General features: G+C 51.5%; 1 protein-coding gene across 4 annotated transcripts in view; it reads right to left on the minus strand.

Annotated features, from left to right (window-relative positions):
- Positions 1–102: 102 nt before the first annotated feature.
- Positions 103–20910, minus strand: part of BMF (Bcl2 modifying factor) — a 21136-nt gene continuing 328 nt past the window's right edge. Inside the window, exons 1-5 of one of the 4 annotated variants that reach the window (XM_010847939.1) lie at positions 20622–20899; positions 18658–19138; positions 18189–18485; positions 16508–16668; positions 103–4003 (exon numbers count right to left, since the gene is read on the minus strand). In XM_010847939.1, coding sequence (XP_010846241.1) covers positions 3902–4003; positions 16508–16668; positions 18189–18485; positions 18658–18697 — 600 coding nt within the window. In that variant the 5' untranslated portion in view covers positions 18698–19138; positions 20622–20899 and the 3' untranslated portion in view covers positions 103–3901. Of the gene's footprint in view, positions 4004–16507; positions 16669–18188; positions 18486–18657; positions 20900–20910 lie in introns of those variants that run through there. The other 3 variants (XM_010847938.1, XM_010847940.1, XM_010847936.1) reach the window with 3 other exon arrangements.

A 20910-nucleotide genomic window follows, 5' to 3' on the forward strand; every position in this document is an offset into this window, starting at 1 on the left:
GGGGTGGGGTGTCACTCATGAGGGCAGCGAGAAGCAAGTTAGGAATCTCTAATCCGTTAACAGACCCCCTTGCATTTTTATTACACCTTGGAAAAGACCAGCTTTGCTTTAAATGGTTTTATTAAAAACTGTACCAATTGATGGAGGCAAAGATATATACACATATATGCACGGGAAGAACACACAGCCAAATATTCTGTACAGGTTTAGAAACAATGAGTTCCCATCCCCTCCCTCTCTTCTCTTGTCTCTCTCCCAGAGGCAGAGCACAGTGAACCCAGGTCAGCTAACCTGGGAGGGACAAAATGCTACATTCTCACTAGGTCTCCCCCCACAGCCCTTGTGGACCCAGGGATGGAGCAACCTGCTGGGCGATGCTCACAAAGCAGGGAGAGGTGCTGGTCTGCTGTGCAGAGAGAAGGGCAGCACGGACTAGGAGCCTGCAGAGCTCCAAGCACCTTCAGCCCAAGAGGCTGACTCATCTATGAAGCATATGGCTTGCTCTGCTGTTCCCTCAAGGCTCAAAGTGCCCACCAGCCTTGGACACCCACTGCTCAGTGTTCCCAGGAGGCTTCACAGGCTAATGAGTTAAGGAGTCAGCCTGAGTAGTCTATCACTAAGGTGTCCCCACCCACACACAGAGGGACCCTGCAGCACCAATGTGCAGAAGCCCCCACAGAGCCGATGTGCCTGCTTCTGCTATCCCTCACTTGCCCCACTCCACTTCATCAGAACTCTCTGTGTGCTAACCAGGACACTCACAGTGGCTCCCCAGCCCCCAAGTGGAGGAGGCCCTGGCTGGACCATGTCCCTCCTTGCCATGTCCAGCCCATCCTTGGCTGAGGCTGGGCCACTGGAGACAGACAGACAAGTCAGCTGGGCCCCTCTGAGCCTTCGGGACATGCCTATCACATAAGCCCCTTGCTCTGGGGGCTTGAGGGAGGTGATCCTTGGACTGAGCAAGAAAAGGCCCCAGGGGCAGCCTCTTCAAAACCAGTCCAGGCTTTGAAGCAGGCAAAGATAGAGGAGGCCCAGCTGAGTCCTGCAACTGTCTGAGTGAGTGAGACAGCTGGCCTGAGGGGGTTCCCTCCCTAGTTCTACCACCTTCCAGAAGCCCCTACTCTGGGGTTCTTAATGAGAAGAGTTGTTTTGACCCTGAACATCAGGCTTCCCTTCCCTCCAGGGCAATTCCTACCAGGGAAGAGTTTCCAGTCCCTCTCCCGAACCCTACCCTCAGCTAACCACAAAAGCTCCACAAGTCTTCTGTTGGTTACAGGTCAGGAGCCAGGTCAGACTCTCCCTCCCTCTAACTGATTCTCCACCCCCTAACTGGAGACAGCCAAGCTCCTGGGGGTCATGGCTGGGGAGAGGGAGCCCAGGGGAGGGACGGGTCTCCTGAGGTTGAACTTGAGGAATGTTCAGACCAAGTCACCAGGCAGAGGGGGAAGAGGCCAGTCTAGATCACTACACCAATTAAAAACAACCAGCCAGGAGGAACCTCTTCCTCCTGGGACTATTCTACCTGCTGGGTTCTGGCGGGAGGGGAAGGAGGGGAGTTTCACATTTGGTCCTGGCTTGCTTAGGATAGTGAATTAGTTCCTGGCTTCATAGAATATGGAGACAGTGCAGTCAGACCGACCCTCTACCCAGCCCCAGGTGCAATGTTCAACTGAGCTTCTCAGACTGCGGGCTCAGTTCTCAGGAAAGGCCACTAGACATCCTGCTCAGCCCAGCAAGGTCTCTGAGGCTGATGACTTTGCCTAGGCACCAAGGCCTGGACCATTTATTTGCACTCTCACTCAGCTCACACGGAAAGTCTGCTAAGAGGGGGTAAAAGTGGCTGGTAAAAATAATCCTGTTTTCTTATGCATGCCACTTGAGGTATACCAGCACCCTGCCAGTCACAGCCTTGGTCCAGGAGAGGGAAAAATAACACATGTCCCATGCAATTCAAAAAAATGGTGCGAAGACCCACAGGGAAGGCTGGACTTCACAATGGTCAGCCTATCCCAGCACCAGTCTCCATGCCTGTTCCCAAGAAGGAACCTATCTTCTTAGCAGACAAACCATGGTACACACCCTGAGAATACAATTCTGACCAAGAATAGGTAGGTAATACCTCTAGAATATCCAAGCAGAACAAAACCAAGGCTGATGCACAGTTTGAAGTCCTTCTTCAAGCTATTGAGAGCTCATAGGGTACCTCTGTGCAAATTAGGAAAGGCATCCTTCCTGTAAGTGGACACAGCCCAACACTAGGGCATACGACTTAGTGAGCAGAGCGTGGGCTGGAGTCTAGCTTCCATCACCTTCCTCTGCCGGTGCCCTTGTGCAGTGAACAACCTGCCTGACCGTACATCCAGATCAGTGTGTCCTTAATGGGAATGAAGACTTGCTCTCTGCACAATCAGAGGAGCTGGGACTTGTTCAGATATGAGAGTCTGCTCTGGACTCCTCCAGTTTCCTTGGGTAGCCCTGGGGCCTTCTCAGCCCAGGGAAGCCATCTTTTCTTCGGGCCTTGCTTCACCGTTAGCACCAATGTTAACCTCTCACATATGCAAAAATGATAATTTAATTTCTAAGTGTCTGGTTAACAGATTCCCTGCATCTTTTTCAGATTCCCCGTGTCTGGTCTCAGAGCTGCCAGGCAGGCTGCTTTAAATTCTCTCCATTAGTGCCACAGCAGGGAGAGAAAAGAAAGAGTTCAGAGGCAGCGGTGATCCTGCTGAGTTCCAGAGCTTGCCTTTCTGGCCTGGCTGGAAGCTGAAGGAAGACGGGAAATGTGCACCCAGCTTTGACAGTTCCTCACTCTAATCACCGTCTGTTACTTTAAAAGACACATTTCAGCTGACAAAGCCACTGTGCTGGCTTCTTCCTGGATCCCACTAGGTGTGAGAAAGGAATGGGGATAAAAAGGAGGAGGTAACTGGTTTCCAAGGAAACCAAGGGGTCTGGGTTCCTCTAGGGCTTACTCTTATGGGTGGGATGGCCGCCTGGTTTCCCGGCACCTCCACAGTCCGGTCCTGTCTCTTCCGGCCCTAGAGTGCTGCTGTTGGGGGTGGGACGCAGTCTGTTGGCTGGCTCTTTCAAAAGAAAACCTGACAAAGGCACAAGCTGCTGGCTACACCACGTTGACTGGCTATTTGGCTCCTCCATGGTTGACACCCAGCCAGTCCCGGGCAGCCAGAGTGGGCAGTGGTTCTGCACCTCAGGACCAATCCTGGGCTTCCAACTGGGACAAAGGCAGATGTGAGGCCTACCCAGAAGTTTGGTTCATTTTTGCGGCACTTTTTGAGGGTCCATGGAGAAACCCAACCCTCCCTGAGGTCTGCTGGAGATGACAGGGGCTGGGCAAGAATCCCTGAGCCCATGGGGTGGGCGATGGCTGGGCCCAGTGAGAGCCCAGACATGGAGCTGGCTGACCGACCTAGTGAAGTTGCCATGCACAGCTGGAAAGCCCCTGGCTGAGGCCCTGGGCGGGGGTTAAAGCAGTGTGACTCGTCGGATAGGGGCTCCATTCACGGTGGAAGGCTGATAGCTTTGGTGGAACCACAAGTCTAATCCAGCCTCCTATTTCTTAAGTTCCTGTGGGAAAACTACAGTCCTCTCATGGGAGATCACTACCTGGTCGTCTTCAACAACCGATGACAGAGGATCTACTCGTCCGAGCCCTTAGGAGGTCCCACGTCACAGACACACCAGCCTCTACTTCAACAGTGTTTGACAAAGGCCCCCACTCCTGGTCGAGGCCCTGAACGGGGAAAGAGGTCCTGCTTGGGTATGTCTTATGTACACAGAGAAATTTTTAAAATAAAAACACAAAACAACAACTTCACAAGACGCAGTGTGAGTCCTTGCCGGTGTCCTTCCATGGTGCCCGTGCGAAGGGGGCAGCCCAGCCTCACCTGGGGCCTGCCCCGTTCCTGTTCTCATCTCCATTCAAAGCCACGTTGTGTAGGAAGAGGAGGATCTGCCACCACATGCGATTTCGGTTCTGCTGGTACTAAAAGAAAAAAAAAAAAAAGACAATGTAACTCTTAAATGCAACCTTAGACAACAGCTTATCATTTCCAATGCAAAAGTTCAGATCCACATGTCCCAGGGCAGCACCTTAATCCCATCAGGACAGCAAACTCGGGGGCATGGGGGATTTGGGGGAGTGATGAGAGAAGTGGCGACGAGGGGGAGATAGCTGCGTTCTCCATATACAATTGCAGTGTGAACATTAAAAAGAAAAGACCAGGCTCTTTATGCACTGTGCACAAGAGGATTAAACTTTTTCCCCTGCTTGCAGGATTTTCCAGAGTTTAGCCAAGTGCTGCTTTTAATCAGATTGGCTCCTGAGCCCCTCAAACCTCAGCTGCACCAACAACAAACTTTCTTCAGAAAGAAAGAGAAGAAGTGCCCCCCTCTCTCCCCCAACTCCAAAGTAACACAGAGAACAAGGGGGAAAGGGGTGGGGGAGCCTCCATCTGCAAGTGATTTGACACTGTGAAGGTCAAAGGGTTAATCTTCCATTTAAACCACACTGCTGAGGCAGCAAAAATCTGATTTCATCCAGTGCAAATACGCACACACACAGACACACACACAGACACACACACACACACACACACTTGGGCGCCTGCCCTCTCTCCCTTCCCAGCATCTTCAGCTCCGCGCTGCCCTTTTTATAGCCGCTCTTGACAGTAAGCCATAAATAATCCCTCTTGGAGCGCTTTCCTACTGACTGGAGCCAATTAAACGTTAAGCAAGAACATACTTGAAAACAAAACAAAAACAAAGAATGCACACTACTCTCTGGAGGTTATCCCAGGTCCTACTGTCAGGCAGAGAAGCTTGGGGCAAAGGTCAGGGGTCAGTGACTCACGGGACTGTGGCTGGTGCCCCACCCACACAGGTATTGGCAGAGGCCCGGAGGGGACTAAGGGGTGCTGGGAGAGGCGGTCTTTGTTCTCTCTTTATCTGCCAGGGCAGGAGGACGAGGCTGGGGCCCTCTCCACGGGGTTCTCAGTGGACAGGGGAATAAAAACCTAGTGTGCAAAAAAAAGAGCCAACACAGAGGCTGGACTTGGACTGCTGCAGCGGCCTGGGCAGCAATCACATTTATGTGAGGTGTGCGAGTGTAGGGGGAGCTGGAGCCCCTGCAGTCTTTAACCACAGCCCCGGCCCCCACCAGGCAACTCCCAGTCAGCTGAGCAGAGGCTAGAGTAAGTCAGTGGCAGAGTTGGAAAGTGAGCCCCCAGAGCTCCTGGATTCCCAGAGCTTCCCAGGAAGGTCAGGCCCTGACCCCCTGACCTGTCCCCAGGCAACTGGGCAGGTTGCTGGGTTCCCTGTCATCCTGCCTGAGGCCACAGAGAGAGAGGAGAGGTGAGATGTCAACTGAGGCTGACTTCAGGGCCCTGTCCTGTATCTGTGTCCCCACATCTGTAGCAATAGCATTGCTCTTTTCCCTGCAGAAGGGGAGACTGGAAAACCCAGAAAGCTGGAGGCACGGCTCCTGCTAAGAAGGGGAGGGAAGTCAGGGTGTGCCACAGAGGAGGCCTGGCAGACTGCGACTGGAGAGACTGATGGCTTCCTTGTGTTTTGTAAACAAAGACGAGTAAAAAGAGGAAACACACCAGGCTTAACAAAATCTGGTTAGAGTAAAGCAGCGTGAAAACGGACTCAGCTGTAAACCTGAAGACTCAGGCCTGCCTGCAGCAGCTGGACAGAGCACCCCCTCCTCCTGTCTCCCCTCTCCAGCTGCTACCCAGGACAGGTGCAAAGGTCATGGGTGGAATAGGAGGAAAATCCAGGAAAAGACTGGTCTCTAGGGAGGCCAGTCTGCTGGAATTTAGAGGCTCCTCAGGTGCCTCTTTGAAAAGGCCAAGTAACAATAACAACCACGATCCAAACAGTCATGGTAAACTGAGTGTGTCAGGTTCTGGTTTATGTCCTTGGTTCTCAAAGTGTGGTCCACAGAAGAGCAGCTTCAGCATCAGCTGGGAGCTTATAAGAAACGTAGACACACTGAATCACAATGCTTTTTTTTTTAAGATTTTTTTTTTATATGGGCTATTTTTAAAGTCTATTGAATTTGTTACAAGATCTCCAGGTGACTTTAAGACATATTAGAGTATAAGAAGAACTGCTCTACACACATTAAGCTCCTTTGATCCTCTCAACAACCCTATGACACATGTATATATTATCATGCCCATTTTACAGATGAGATCATTCAAAGAGTTAGGAAACTTGGCCACAGAGCTAGTAAGTAGCAGGGATGGCCACATAGCTAGTAAGGAGCAGGGTCTGGGTAAAATCCAGACCACCTGGCCCTAGAGCAATGTCCTTACTCATTACCACTGTGCTCCAAGTGCCACCACATACCTTTCTTTATACCAGAGCAGGCCCTCCATCTTCCTTTTCTCTAAATCATCTCAAAACAGCTCAAGGGCCAAGGAAGGAGATCACAGCTCTACAATTTGGGGCCTGAACCAATCCCATCTCTGTAGGCCTCAATCTCTCCCCACATTCCCCTAATGGGGGCCACTTGCCACTCTGGGTAACTCTCTGGGCCCGCAATCTTTGTGGATAGGCAAGAAAGAATCCTCACTCTAATCATGGCGGGTTCTGCTGCTGCTAAGTCACTTCAGTCATGTCCGACTCTGTGTAACCCCATAGATGGCAGCCCACCAGGCTCCCCCGTCCCTGGGATTCTCCAGGCAAGAAAACTGGAGTGGGTTGCCATGTCCTTCTCCAATGCATGAAAGTGAAAAGTGAAAGTAAAGTCGCTCAGTCGTGTCCGACCCTCAGCGACCCCACGGACTGAAGCCTTCCAAGCTCCTCTGTCCATGGGATTTTCCAGGCAGGAGTACTGGAGTGGGGTGCCATTGCCTTCTCTGACGGCAGGTTCTAGGACCCAAAAGACAGTGGTATTAGACTGGAAGGTGGAGACGTTGCTGGGAGACACAGACTGGCCTAGGTCCACAAGGGACCAGCCTTAGGAAGGACCTAGGTTCTGTGCCTCTGCCTGGGACAGGCCTCGGGGCTCCTGAATCAGGAAGGAGGCGCTCTAGGCAGTGGGTAGCATCCCGGGGCCAGGAATCAGAGGACCTGGGAGGCTGGGGTCTCTCACCAGCCAGCCTGAGTCTTCCCTCTCCTCATAGGTGAAGTGGAGGTATGGTATTAGTGGTTCCCATACCTGCTGTGTCACAGAATCCACTGAGGTGTTATTGTAAATACAGAGTCCTCAAGTCCCACCCAGAACAACTGGGGCAGAATCTTCAGGGAAGGGCCCAAGAATTTGTATATTGAAATGCTCCCGAGTGACATTTTTTGAAATCAGAAGTAACATCTATTGTCTATTTTAGTTATAAAAATAATACATCTTAAAAAATAATAATAATAATACATCTTAACTGTAGAAAAACTGGAATACAAGAAATTAGAAAGGAAAAAATAAAATCACTCATGATCCTATAGCCTAGAAGAAAACATTTCATGATTTGGTATTTTCTTTAGTCTCTTTCAATCTCCTCCCACCAAAGTAATGACTTGGCGAAGCTGGAGGTTAATCCTGCCCAGGTGCTTCTAAGGCAGCCAGGCCACACAGGCATTTAGAAACCACTGAGGTGATTTCCAACTGTAAAGCTTGGTGATTCGGAGTTTGTCACCCACAATCACCTTCAGGATTATAACTCAGAGCTCCAACAACTAAATCCAGCCTGGTGGAGGGTCTAGGTAGGCTTGGAGAACAAGCTGCCTAGTATAGGGTCAAGCTGGCTGCCTCGGCAGCCATAAGACACAGCAAGACCAGGGCCTGGGAAACCATCTACTGCCCCAGCAACCCTTTCTGTGAGCATGAACAATGCCACACATACCCCACCCAGCCTTCTCCTGCCACAGGGTAAGTTCCAGAAGGCCCTTTTCTGAAAGGACATCAAATTGCCACACAGTAAGAGAACCAGAATGCCTTGATTATGAAGAACAACGATAAACAAAATGTTTTTTTTTAATTTTTTAAAAAGGACATTACTAGAAAGGAAAGAAAAAGGACTTGAAGGGAGGCCAGGGAGAGAAAGAGTAAGAAAAAAGGCAATCAACATTCACTGAACCGGATGAGGTACACAAGACACTGAACATCAGAGCACATGGATGCTTCCAGGAGAGGGTGTCCAGAAGAAAGGGAGAAGGAAAGGGGAACCAGGAAAAAGTGCGCTTGGCCCCTGACTCATCACCTGAGATCAGAGAGTGCTGACCCCTGGCACAAGGCTCAGCTCTCCCAAGCTGCTTGGGACCCCTCAAGTTTGGGAATCTACAAAGAATGGGGGTTCCCAGAATGCACAGCCAGGGTATCCTCAGGGGTAGAAGACGGGCTCAGAAGATGAGAAGCTGATGGGAATTTAACTGTACACCAGAGCTCTCAAATTTGGTCCAGAAGGTAGGACCAAGGCGCGGAAGGCAAGAATCGAGGTGAATGCCCCAAAGGAAGGGGTCCTCACATGGTGGATAAAAATGCTCTCTTCAGTTAAGAAAGCACAACCAGGATGACAGACCCGGGGTTCTCTTTTCAGCCCCACTTTCCTTCTGTGGTCGGGGGATGAAGGCAGTCAGCTGACAAGTGTTGGAGTCATTCCCACTGTGTGCAAGGCACTGTGACTGAATACCCAGTCATTCCTCCTGGATGATGGGGAACACGTAGGGCACACAGTAGGTATTCAACAAGCACACTGCCCTGACTACAGAAAAGCCAGCGTTCCAAGATAACCTGCTTGTCTGAAGCCAGGAACAACTGATGTCTGGCCAGGTCTGAAGATGTACCTGAAGTGATAGGATCAGCCTCTTGCCTAGAGAGAGGCCCAACTATTAAAGGCTTTTTTATTTTTTTTAAGAGCTGGCTGCAGTGTCTGACAAGGTTGTATTACACATATCGAACTCGGTTTCATCCCACATCGCCTCTGCTCTAAGCACAAAGAGTGTTCCCTGCTCTCCCCTGATAAGAATCTCCCTCTGTCTCTCCCGTATCCAGTTCACACCCTCTGGGGACTCCGTGTGTCACCGGTATACCAGATGCTCCAGCAAGAGCTAGTTCACCCTCAGAGAATTTGGGTAAAGAGCAAAGCTACATTGTAGCTCTGATTTCGAAGAACCAAACACACAAAATGCAAATTGACCAAACAGATCAGTTTATAACAATCTCATACCTAGAATGCTTTCTTATCGTCTCTTTTGCTCCTCACAAAAATCTGGGCCATAGGAAGGGCAGATATTATTTTCAATCCCATTTTACAGATGGGAAAGCAAAGGCTTAGAAAAGTTATCCCTAAAGTTAGTTGGGAGGGGGTGATTCAGATCCCTGACTCCAGAGCTGTGTTCTTTCAGTAAAATATTACAGTGTATTTATTCACATTATGAAAATGATATTAACTGTTCAAAGAGAATCACCACCTAACTGCCCCCCGCCCCAGTATGTTTAAAGAAATTGTTTCCAGATCATTAACTATTCAGTAAGGATGCTGTGGACTAGAAAGACGATAAACCTTTCAGAGGCAGAGCTAACTGAAGATCAAACAGAAATAAAGCTAAAACTGGTCTGAAATGTTAACTTCAGATGTTTCTCTGAAACCATGCTCAGTTTCTTTTAAAATATAGGGCAATACACTCTCTATAAAATGTCGTTTTCCTACTGCACCTCTTTCCTTTCCCCATCAACTCTAAACCGACCATGGTGAGGCTGAACCACAAAGCCTTGCTGTTGACAATGGGAATACAGAGCTAAGGAAGACTTCAGGAAAATTCCACATACAAGAAGTCGGGAAGATGTTTCTGTTTGATTCAGCAAACTTTTATCAGGTACCCAACTGAGCTAAGAGTTACGAAGGACACAAAGATAAGCAAGCTGTAAGCCTTGTCTTCAATTATTTTACAGTCTGAAGGGGAGAAAAGCAAGAACTCAGTTTCACAGGAGGCAAAGCTGAGCCAGGGTGGAGAGTGGGACCTCCATCAGATTCTCACCTTCTGGGCTGCACCTGCTGAGGAGCAGGGATGGGTGATGGGAAGACCATGGTTTTAGGATCAACAGTGTCACATGGGCATGTTACCCCACTTCTCGGAGCCCTGGCTTCCAATAAAATGGGGGTAATGAGGTGTTGAAGTACAAGGTTGCTGTGATGCTTAAATGAGAAAAATATCTGTAAAGCATTGGGCCAGTGGCTACCTGGAGCAGCTCCCCAATCTCTGGTGAGGACAAGGGAAACCTGGTCCAGACTCGACTTTGTGGAGCAATTCCCTCGACACCCTCAGCTCAGAGCACCTGCCCCAGGAGCACTATCTTCTAGGCAGGCTCATGAAGTCCTGGGGGAATCCCTGACTTCTCACTCTGAGATGGGCCATGGCAGCCGGAGGCAGCTGGGTTCAGAATTCCAGGCTGCCAAACTGGGCAAGGAATTCTGAGACCCCCGGGGCAGCCCAATGGGCCCTGTGGGCCTACTGTCCCAAATTGCTTTTGACCCAGATACCAAGGAACAAGCAACGTGGCAAAACGGAAAAGGAAAAATATTCTCGCCAAGAGCTTCCTCAGCCGAGCCAGCAGCACTAACGGACGTTGGAGCTATCAGTCACCACCATGGCAACATCAGTTGCTTCTCCCAGAAGGGCAGCCTGGGCCCAGCTCAGTCCAAGATAGGAGGGCTTCCTCTAACATAAGTGGAGGCCACCGGCTTCAGTCCCTGGGGGTGGGGGATCGGGCTGTGCTTGCCACCCATGCCCCAGAGCCTTGGGTTGCCCCTCTGTGGCCTGGAGACAGGAAGTACTGAGGCCCTGACCCAGCTGCCCCTAGGGATGGCTCTGTCTCCCCCAGTCTGAGAACAGCTCCTTCAAACTACTGAGCAGCTTCTTAGGAACTCAGAGAGGAAGAGGGGTATGTGTGCTCTGGTCACAAGAGAGGGAGACACATATGGCTGATTCACATTGTTATACAGCAGAACTAACACCACGTTGTAAAGCAACTATACTCCAGTTAAAAAATAAATAATTATTTTTAAAAAGTGAGGGAGAGAGGGGAGTGAGGAGGGAGCAGGTCCGTTGTGGATCTACAAGGAGGGGGAGAAGGAACCCCCAAGGCTCTACCTCCCGACCTGAGGCCTTTGCAGCTGACTGTTCTCATCCCGCCCGGGGCCACTCCCTGGACAGGACGGTCAAGCCAAGCACCGAAGGCCAGACTTTTCTCCTCACCCCACACACTGGCTGTTTCTGTACTGGTCATAGAACATGCCCTCTTGGTTGCTAGACACAGATCAAAAGGCAAACCAGACTTTTTTCTTTGTCCTTCTTTTCTAATGCCTCCTCCAAATCCCTCCCTCTCATCACCCTCCCTGCCCCAGGGCGGGAAGAAAAAAAAAAACCCAAAGCCAACCCCATCCCCATGGCTTGCCTTGGTGGGGAGGGAATGGACTGTCCGGAACTACAAGGCCCTTCTCCTGGAAGAGAGAGTAGTCAGGTGCAGAGTTGTGTGGGGAACTCGGCTCTAGTCAGCCACGCTGATGACTCAGAAGCTAAATATAGCGAGCGATATAAACAGAGCCAGCCACAGAGCAAACACAGGGCCCCCAAGCCCCAGCACTGGCTCTCACGCACAGCACTCTCCACAGCTCCTCCCCCAGGCTCACTCTTCCCCAGGCACTGTCCGAGGGGCACCTCCCACTCTGGGGCTGGCTCCTAGGGACCCTTCTTACCCTAGAGAGAATCTCTGGGGCTCCTGCCCCGGGCTTCCCCATCTAGAGCCTGAACAACTTTATTAGGCATAGTCTGAACTCCAGAAAACTACTCACCAACAAGGACAGCATCCTAAAGGGTCAGGAAGCAGTGAGGGGCTCCCTGAACAAAAGATCCAGGCTGCGGGCAGAAAAGCCACTAGTTAATAAACCAAGAAAACACCAGCTCAGGTACAACTTCCAAAAGAGCTCCCCAAGAACTCCAAAACCAGGTCGAAACAAAATCCTAAAACCCATTTTCGAAAGTGTTAAATTGTCTAGGCATTAATAGTTATTGTGTGTTAGTCGCTCAGTCGTGGCTGACTCTTTGCGACCCCCTGGACTGTAGCTCACCAAGCTCCTCTGTCCATGGGATTCTCCAGGCAAGAATACTGGAGTGGGTTGCCATTCCCTTCTCCAGAGGACCTTCCCGACCCAGGGATCGAACCCGGGTCTTCTGCATTGTGGAAAGATTCTTTACTACTGAGCCACCAGGGAATTAATAGTTAAACATATTACAATTTCCAAAGGGCTTTCACATCAACTCTGCAAGGTGTGTATGAGAAACTGAGGCTCAGATAAGTCAGTTACATGATTTGCCTATGAACACAGGACTCATAAGGGACAGAGCTGGGATTTGAACCAGACTTTGCGTCTAATTCCAGGATCCTTTCTCTGACCTTACAACTAAAGATGGTTTCCACTGAATGGCTGAAATTTTTCTCAGATCTCATTTTCCATAAAGTCTAATTACTATTCAGGGAATTTCCAAATCTGACTCTTCTGAATGGAGCCACTCCTGATCCAAGTGAAAAAGCCATTTCCAACAAGAATTTCAATTCTCCTGTAGCTTTACTCACTCAATGGTCTCCAGAAGCCACTTTTTTTTTTTTTTTTTAATGATTCTTGGCTTCTTAACACTGCCCAGAAATATACTACAAAGTTCAAGATGGTGCCATTGGGACAGGAGACTTTCCTAAGGGGAGAGGACACCAGGTTTTTTCCATTCTTTGACTCATGTTGGAGGAGACCACGGCAAGGGGAATGGAAAGAAGCTGGGACTCACCTCTGGGCCAGAGCAGCCCCTGAGCACAGGGAGGAAGCAAACCTGTACTGCCATGTTCCCTGAAGAAGCTGGACAGACAAGAAACACCAAGGCACCATTACAGAGCCAAGGTCAAGGTAGGCTAAGGTCACCAGACCACCACAGAGCACGTGTTGCAGCTAAGCTAAGCTCACAAAGGAGCAAAGAGGGGAATCTTGCACTCCTGACCCAGCCAGAGGAAGTTAAGGGTGTGTGACCAGGTTTGGAAAGGCTTTTTATCTCCACTCACTCTGCCACCAACTCTCTTGCTGCTTTGGAGACCCAAAGCATTGACAGCAAGCACAGCTTCTGTCTCCAATCCTTGCCCATTGGTCCAGAGAAGCCATCCGGAAGAGATCACCTGGGTAGCCAAGCTAGACCTCCATCCAGCAAGCTCCTCGAGAAACATGCTGGGAGGGTTTACAGCCCGCAATAACCAGCACCAGCGGGAATTTGGAGCATGTTGCCTTTAGGGTCATGCTGACACACTCACTTTGCCATAATGCCATCCTATAAGGCACTACCATCATCACACCCTTCCCTGTGCTCCACATCTCCTAGGGCTTCCCCTCAAATAAAAAAAGTATAACTGGAAATGACTGACAGTCCAGTGATTAAGACTCCATGCTTTCACTGCTGAGGGCATGGGTTCAATCCATGGTTAGGGAACTAAGATCCCACAAGCCTGATGTAGCCAAAAAAAAGAATAACTGAGGTCCCTAACCAGGGACAAAAGGCAGAAGCTTCACCTTCCCTACAGGATTCGGGGACCAAGGGCCATTGTCTGGCCCTGGGACACCATCCCAGACCTGAGAAGAAAGGAGATGGCTGGGCTCCTTCAACCTTCTTACTGTGTCTTGAGTTGTCTTTCCTGGTTATCTAAACTCAACCCATAATGATGGAGACTGATCATCATTCCCCCAGGAGAAATGTACAAGAACAAGGCCCATAAGTGAATAGCTTAGAAGCCAATTTCTCTGAACAGGGCGGGTGGAAGGGAGCCCACAGGAGGCAGCTCTGCTTAGGGACTAGCTGGACAGGTGGGCTGGAAGATGCACTGTGAACTGACAAGAACAAATGTGGGGGATGATCGGGATTATAGAGACAAAGGAAACAAGCATTAAAGAATACCTGCTGTGTGCCTGGAGCTCAGATAGGTATTTTCTCACTGAATCTTCATGATCAAATTCTGTGATATTAGGTCTAATTTACAGAAGAGGAAATAGGCTCTGCCAGATCAAGTGTCTTCCCAGTAGCTGGTAGCTGGCATTCAAACCTGGGCCTTCAGACTTTGTATCTGAAGCCTCAAGACTTAACCTAAATTACTTCCACCCCTGTGCCTCAGTGTCCTGCTTGCAGAGATGAGGGGAAGGAATAGGGAAAGAAGGTGAATTATAAGAATGTAAGAGTGACAACAGTTTTGTGTGGATATGAAATATCTAGACGTTAGTTTATATTGTAATCAAGTTCAGAAAATGACTCACTTCTTAAAACTAGCTGCTAAAAGGTCCTACACATGCCAGCACTCCATCTGCCCATGGCCATGATCCCAGTCCTTCCCACAGGATGGGCTCCCAGGGAAGTGAGCAGGGTGAGTGGGGAGGAGGGGGATAAAAGTAAGAAGACACCCACGGACAAAAAGCCTAGCTCTTTGCGATGGAAAATTTGGGAAAACCAGCTCTCGGCCTCATTGGCGGGCCTCCTGCCACTGCACGGTAGGAGAAGGTAGCTGGCAGGATGGTGAGGGGCACAAGGAAGTCAGGAACCAGCAGTGAAGGAGGTGCAGAGCTGAGGAGACTCTCCTCTAGTTCTCCTCCCACTCTGTGGCTCTGCCCCTCCTCTTCCCAAGCTGAACCAGGCCCTCCAAGAGACAGCTCTGCACTGGGGTCCGTGATGCCAAACAGCAAAGGGCAGGGTCAGACCTTGGCATCAGGGCCAGCTTCTCCTGTGCGGGACTGAGTTGGGAAGAAATGGCCCTGGGCTGAGTTCTAGTCCTGTGCCAGGGCTCGACTGGGCAAAGGAGGCCTCCCAGCCTGCTCCCAAGCCTAGAAGGGCTTACCAGTGGATGGTGGAACATTCTGGGAAACAGCTGTTGAGAGAGATCAGGTCTAATGGGAATCCAGAACACTGCCTTCCAGGTAGGCCCCCAGGTGAGTCCAGGAGACCCAGAGCCACTGTGTCCTCTATCAGTTGCAGCACTGGGGCTAGGAGCTGCGAGCTCAGGCCAACCACAGGCCTACACAGCCAGCGTAAAGTGAATGGGTAGGAAGAAGGCCAAGAGGCAGAAATCAAGAACCAGAGTGGACTGAAGGGAAAACCCTAAGCCAAGTTTCCACAGAACAATCAAAGGAGGGAATAGGGGCTGGAGCTTGGAGCCAGAGGAGGCAGCCAGGCTGCCTTATTATCTAAGCACAGGGCCACCCTCTCTTCCTGAGGGACTGGGGAACCCACCAGGACCAGGTCTAACCCCACGTTTCCCTCAGAACCCCTTGGCAGAGACGCTCACCTTGGCAGAGACTAACCCCTTATGGCTGGATCTCAGGAAACCTAAACTCAATTTCTGTCTCCCCACCCCACCTCCTACCAGGTGCTGGCCATGTTTTGGTCCTCAAGTCAAACCTATTATCAATAGCTCTCCTCTGGTCACCTGAATTTCCCCATCTAACCTCAGGGTCTGCCCAATCATGGTGGATTAATTATTTTCTTGATTTCCTGATATACAATCAGATATAGACACGCATACACACACACATACACACACACACACACACATACACATACACAGCCGACTAGGCAAGGACACTGTCCCAGAGGCAGGGAATGTGTTCATTTCCAGGTGGCATGACTTTGCTTCAGTGGTGGTTGTACTAGCAGGGATCCAGCCTCAGGCTCCTCTCCCCGCCTTGGCAGCCATCCAGAAAGTCAGCCCAGGAAGGAAGAGTTAAGTGCCCAGGGGCCGGGCCAGACTGCCGCTGCAGAGCCAGGCAGCCTCCAGCCCAAGGCACAGAGGGCTCCTCCACACGAGCCCGCCAGCCGCCGCCTTTGTTGATGGGCTCTGCCACAAGCTCCACTGACACGCGATGCTCCGCCCTGGCGGGCTGGTGCCAGGCTGCCCGCCGAGCACCCGGTCACTGGTCTGGAGAGACTCTGAGGTACACAGTCTCCAGAGTCCCAACCCTGGTTTCCAGACAGAGACAATGAGGAGCGGCCTCCCCAGCTGGAAAGTGTCGGGTTACAACCGGTTCCACCACTTTTCCCAACTCAGACCCTCCAGGCCTTGGTTACCCATTTCCCACTGCACCGCAGCCAGGTACCTCCGACTGTCCAGTTTTCCTCAGCACCATGAAAATCTTCCCCTTAGGTCTGCAAGGGACCATCTCCCACTGATGAACTCAATAAGATATAGTGTGTCAGTCAAGGCTGCAAGAAGCTATGCCATTCTCCTCAAGAGATTGGAGCATTTCCCAGGGGCCTGAGCTGAAAGTAGGCAGATGAACAACTTGGATCTCAGAGGTGAGAGCAAGAGCACTCATCCAGCCAGGCCCATTCTCGATTTCCAGTTCAAGAGAATCACGGTAACATGGGGCCTTAAACGTGGGGCCTGGCAGAGAGAGTTGCTGAGGCAGGCCCCAGCCCCACAGCCCCAGCAGATGCACACCACCTCCCCCCACCAAGCCCCGGTGCCTACTTGCTGCATATGAAGCCGATGGAACTGGTCTGCAATGCACTGGAGTTTTCGGGCAATCTGTATCTCTGCTCGATGTTGCCACTGCCCTTCAGGGGGTTGCTCACCAAGGGGCAAGCCTGCAGGGAAACTGGCAGGAAGGGGGAGCCGGTAGCCAGCATTGCCTGCAAAGACAGAGGGCCCACATCTCAGCAAGCTCCACCACTGCCCCATCTTCCCCATGCCTGCCACCCCTGGTCAAGACCCAGGGTCAAGGGTAGACTCTAGTATAGGAAGGGAGAGGAACTGAGCCTGCCTTTCTCAGGGCACTCTGCCAAATGTGGACAGCCTGACTTGCCTGCTGCCCAAGAGTATGAAAACTGATGCCAGGCTTTCCTTCAGCCCTCCCTTCACTGGCAGTGCCACGGCAAAGGTAATAAGTGTGGCTGAACTTGCCAACCTTCTGTCCTTATTTACCCAGCTACGCTTGACCACAGTTCATTATTCATTATTCATATAGTAGTAGCAGGCTGAAGCTCTTCTCTAGAAAAACATTGGAGGCAGCTCTCCAGAGATCCTGAGTTGAGCAGAGCAAGGGACAGAGAAAGAAAATCAGAAAGTAACCTCACTTTTTTAGTGTAGCAGAGAAAGGCTGGTTTCAGGCCCTGAAGCTCTGGGCAGTGGCACAAAAACATAGGGAGAGAAGACGCCTCTGAGCCACAGATTAGCCAAGTTCCTCTCTGGAGCCAGCCCCAGGCCAGACACCTAGACCTGCTCTCCTCACTGACCAAGTGCTGGTCACCGAGCTGCCACTAGGGGCGCCCGCTTGCTCCCGTCTTTCCCTCCTCCCTGCCCGCCTGCCTTATCCATCTTCTCAGACTCCTGCCAGAACTACTTTGCCTGAATTGTCCTACAGTGCAGCTCCTTCTGGGAATAACTGCAGCGTCTCCTCAATCCGCTCCATCAGACCCAGCAAGATAGCCTCTGAACCACCCTTCCCTCCATAAGCTTTGTGCTAAATGAAGAACACTGGCTATCTAACCCTGCCCTTTTGCCAAGGAGGGCAAACTGCTAATAAAACCAACCACTGAAGCCCACAAATGAAAGGGTCTTATCTGACTGAGCCTTGGAAACAGCCCCTTTGCTGGCAATGAGCCTAGGCAGGCCCAACCTCTTTCTCCAGTTCCCCTTCCAAACACAGAAAGTCCCAAGTGACAACTGGGCTGGGGGACCTTCTGCCTCCAGGAAACTTCTCTCCCAGAACAAGCTGGGTTTTCCCCTTCAGTGTCAACAGCGAGTCACAGATCCCCCAGCCTTCTCCAGGGCAACACTAGCCACTTTACGGAAGGTACATCACTATTACGACACAAAAGGCTGGGCCACTCAACAGGCCATAATATGTAAAAGCCAAGACCCAGGTACCCTTCTTCCAACCCAAGGAGACACCATGGACCCAAGGATCCCTCCAGAAAGGGACAAATGAGCAGAAAAGAATGGCAAGGCCAAAATCTGTCCTGCTTGTGGCCTGAGGAGCACAGGCAAGCAGCAGTATATGAGCAGATAGACAGCAGGTGAAGAGTTGAGGGATCAATAGCCCCTGCTGCTCAATTTGGGGAAGGAAATAGCAAAGAGCAGGTTTGGGGAGGGAAAGTCCCCTCTTTTCCCCCATCTCTAAGGGAGGAGTCCTGAGGCTAAGAGCACTCACCATAAAAGAGTCGCTGGGGCTCCTCAGTCACCCCACAAGGCAGCATGACACCCTGGCTCGGGGAAGCTGGGCTGAGAGTCTGGGTAGCCTTGTCTTCCTGGCTGGTGGGTCGAAGCCCAGGGCCACAGCAGTGCGTGAGAGGGAAGAGCTGCAGACGGCTGAGGGGGCAGTCCAGCTGGCTCTGGGCAAACAGGTCAGCAGAGAGCAAGCTCCTGGGCTGGGTCCCCGGCTCCCCATCCTCGGGCTGGAATACGTCATCCTCCAGCTCCTCCACACACTGGGGTGGCTCCATCTCCCCTGTGAGGGTGCAATGCAGGCATCCGGGAGGCTGCCCCCACCCAGGCTCTACCTAGAAGGACTTCCCTCCCTTTCCTTCTTTCCTGCTCCCCCTTCTTATGTGGAGAAGTGGGCTCAGGCACTGATGACAGTCAACCCTACAGATAAAGCATTGCCAAGAGTGACAACCCACCCCCAAATGTGGGCTGCCTTGCAGTTTCAGGATTCTCCATGTTTCTTCCCTGTGCCCACTTGGAGCCACCTTCCCCTCAGCCTCCTCTTCTGACCCAGGCTGGTCACAGTCACACAGTTGGACTGCTACTGACTCTCAGCCATAGCAGGAGTATGGTCAGCTGCTACGAGCACGGAGGGTACCTGGAGAAATGTCAACAAGACTAGACTCTGTGAGTGGCTGTGGGAGGGCAGAGGGCGCTGTGACTGGCTGTACCCACAGTGCTCACCACACACACACCCCTTTGCTGGCCTGAGGAGTAACCATCAAGTTCTCATCTCAGTCTGAGCAGAGCTCCAGGCTGGGCAGCAAAAACAAAAGCCAGCGATCCTAGCCCGGCCAGGTTCCCTCCAAACCTGCTAAGCCCCGCCCAAGACTCTAGTCTCCACCCGCTGCTTGCTCAACACAACAAACAGGCTCAACGATGTGGTAAGAGTGTGTCCTGGGAGAGAGAGGGGGAGAAAAACCCAAGTTAGTCATTGCAGCTGCCCTCTCAGCAGAGTAGAGCTATCTGCCTACCACAGCTTAGCCGAGAGGAGAGGTCCAGCAACCAGCAAAGTGCCCAGAGTCCCCCAGCTCAGTGTGGAGTCACTAATCTCCACAACTTCAAATCCTTCCCCACAGCCTACCATTCCTGCCAGCACCGAACCTGAGATGGGTACAACCTGCCTCATAGAAGGAAGTGAAATTCAGCCCTCTCTCTGTGACCTCACTTGCTGCCTGAACTCAGGTTGTTGATATGAGTTTCTTGGTGATAAAGAAGTTCCACTTGCTCCATTTGATGGCTCTTGGAAGTATGAGCTTGCAGTCACCCAGCTTCTTGTGCTCAAAGTCAGTCCCCTATACATACACCAGGAACCCCCCAGGGTCCCTGGGGCAGTCAGAAAAGCAACCACCTGAGTGGTTAAGGATACAGATAGATGGTGTTTGTCACTGCCAGAGTCAATTAGAGGTCCCCTGGGAATTCTGTCTTCCAGTCTCTTGCCCTTGAAGAACAAGCCAAATGGTCTGTGGGTTGGTAAAGTACTTAGAGGAAACTCAGTTAATTCAAGAATCTTGGCTTTCTCAAATGCAAGCTTTCTTTAAGGCGCCTGCTTTAACTCTCCCTCCATCCCATCCTGTCCTTGAGCTATCTATGGTCCCTATCCTGCCTGCCCTCTTCCCTGCCCACTTGGATGGCAAAAAAAGGCACGTGGTGCTCTTGGGACAGTGTTTTCCTAAAAGGTGTGAGAGAACTAGTTTATCAGTGCCAGGAAACAAGGCATCCTGCAGAAAGGACCAAGCGCTGTCCTACCAGTCACCTGGCAGGAGCTCCCCTCCTGCCCTTCCACCTCTTCTATGCAAGCTGGCAATCCCAACCTAAGATGGGGCCCTCCAAAGCCAATAGCAAGCAGCAGTCATTGTCTTGGCTTTTCCTTTGAAGCTTATCACCTCTCCCACCCCCTCCCAGCAAAGCCCCAAAGTTCAGCCCTTGCCTGCACTGGAGGTGCAGCCAGAGGTGTGGGTCTGCCAGCCTAGGGGGACCCTTCCCACTCTCCACAGGAACTACAGATGGCTCTTCTGCAAGTGGGAGCCTTCAGAGGGGTGCTGGGCAAGATCAAGCGCAAACTGGGATACAGTAAAGAGACTTCTCCCCTTCCCCTGAACTGAAGAGGTGGTGTCCAAACAGGCAACAGGAGGGCACTTCCTAAATGCACTACCAGAGAAGCAGTCCTATCAAGGAGACCTAAAACCTGCTGGAGCCATCCCAGCCCTTAAGGACTCTAACAGGGATGCTGAACTCAGACTCCTCCTCCTCCTCCTAGGAGAAGGCAGTAGCCAGACATTCTGAACCTCTTCGAGGGCTAAAATCTGGGAACGCACACATACACACACACACACACACACACACACGCACTCACGCACTCACACAACACACAGCAGACCTGGGTGGCTCCAGGGGAGAATCTCGGCCTCCGAGTCGTGATGCCAGGGTTCCGTGCCAGGGTCCAGCGTGACGAGCACTCGGGGGCTTGGCGCCCAAACTCAATTGGGAAGGAGGGGGAAAAGCCCAGCTGTTAAGGAGAGGAGCCTTCAGACTCCGCAGGGATGTAGGATGTCCCACAACTCCCTGCCCTACCCCAATGTCAGATCCAGAGCGCCCAGATCTGCTCAGCGGGGAAGCGCAGGTTCCCCTGCCCACCTGGACCCAAGTCATTAGAGACTCAAATGCTA

This window comes from Bison bison, unplaced genomic scaffold, assembly GCF_000754665.1.
Source record: "Bison bison bison isolate TAMUID 2011002044 unplaced genomic scaffold, Bison_UMD1.0 scf7180017864259, whole genome shotgun sequence".
NCBI classification, from domain to species: Eukaryota; Metazoa; Chordata; class Mammalia; order Artiodactyla; family Bovidae; genus Bison; species Bison bison.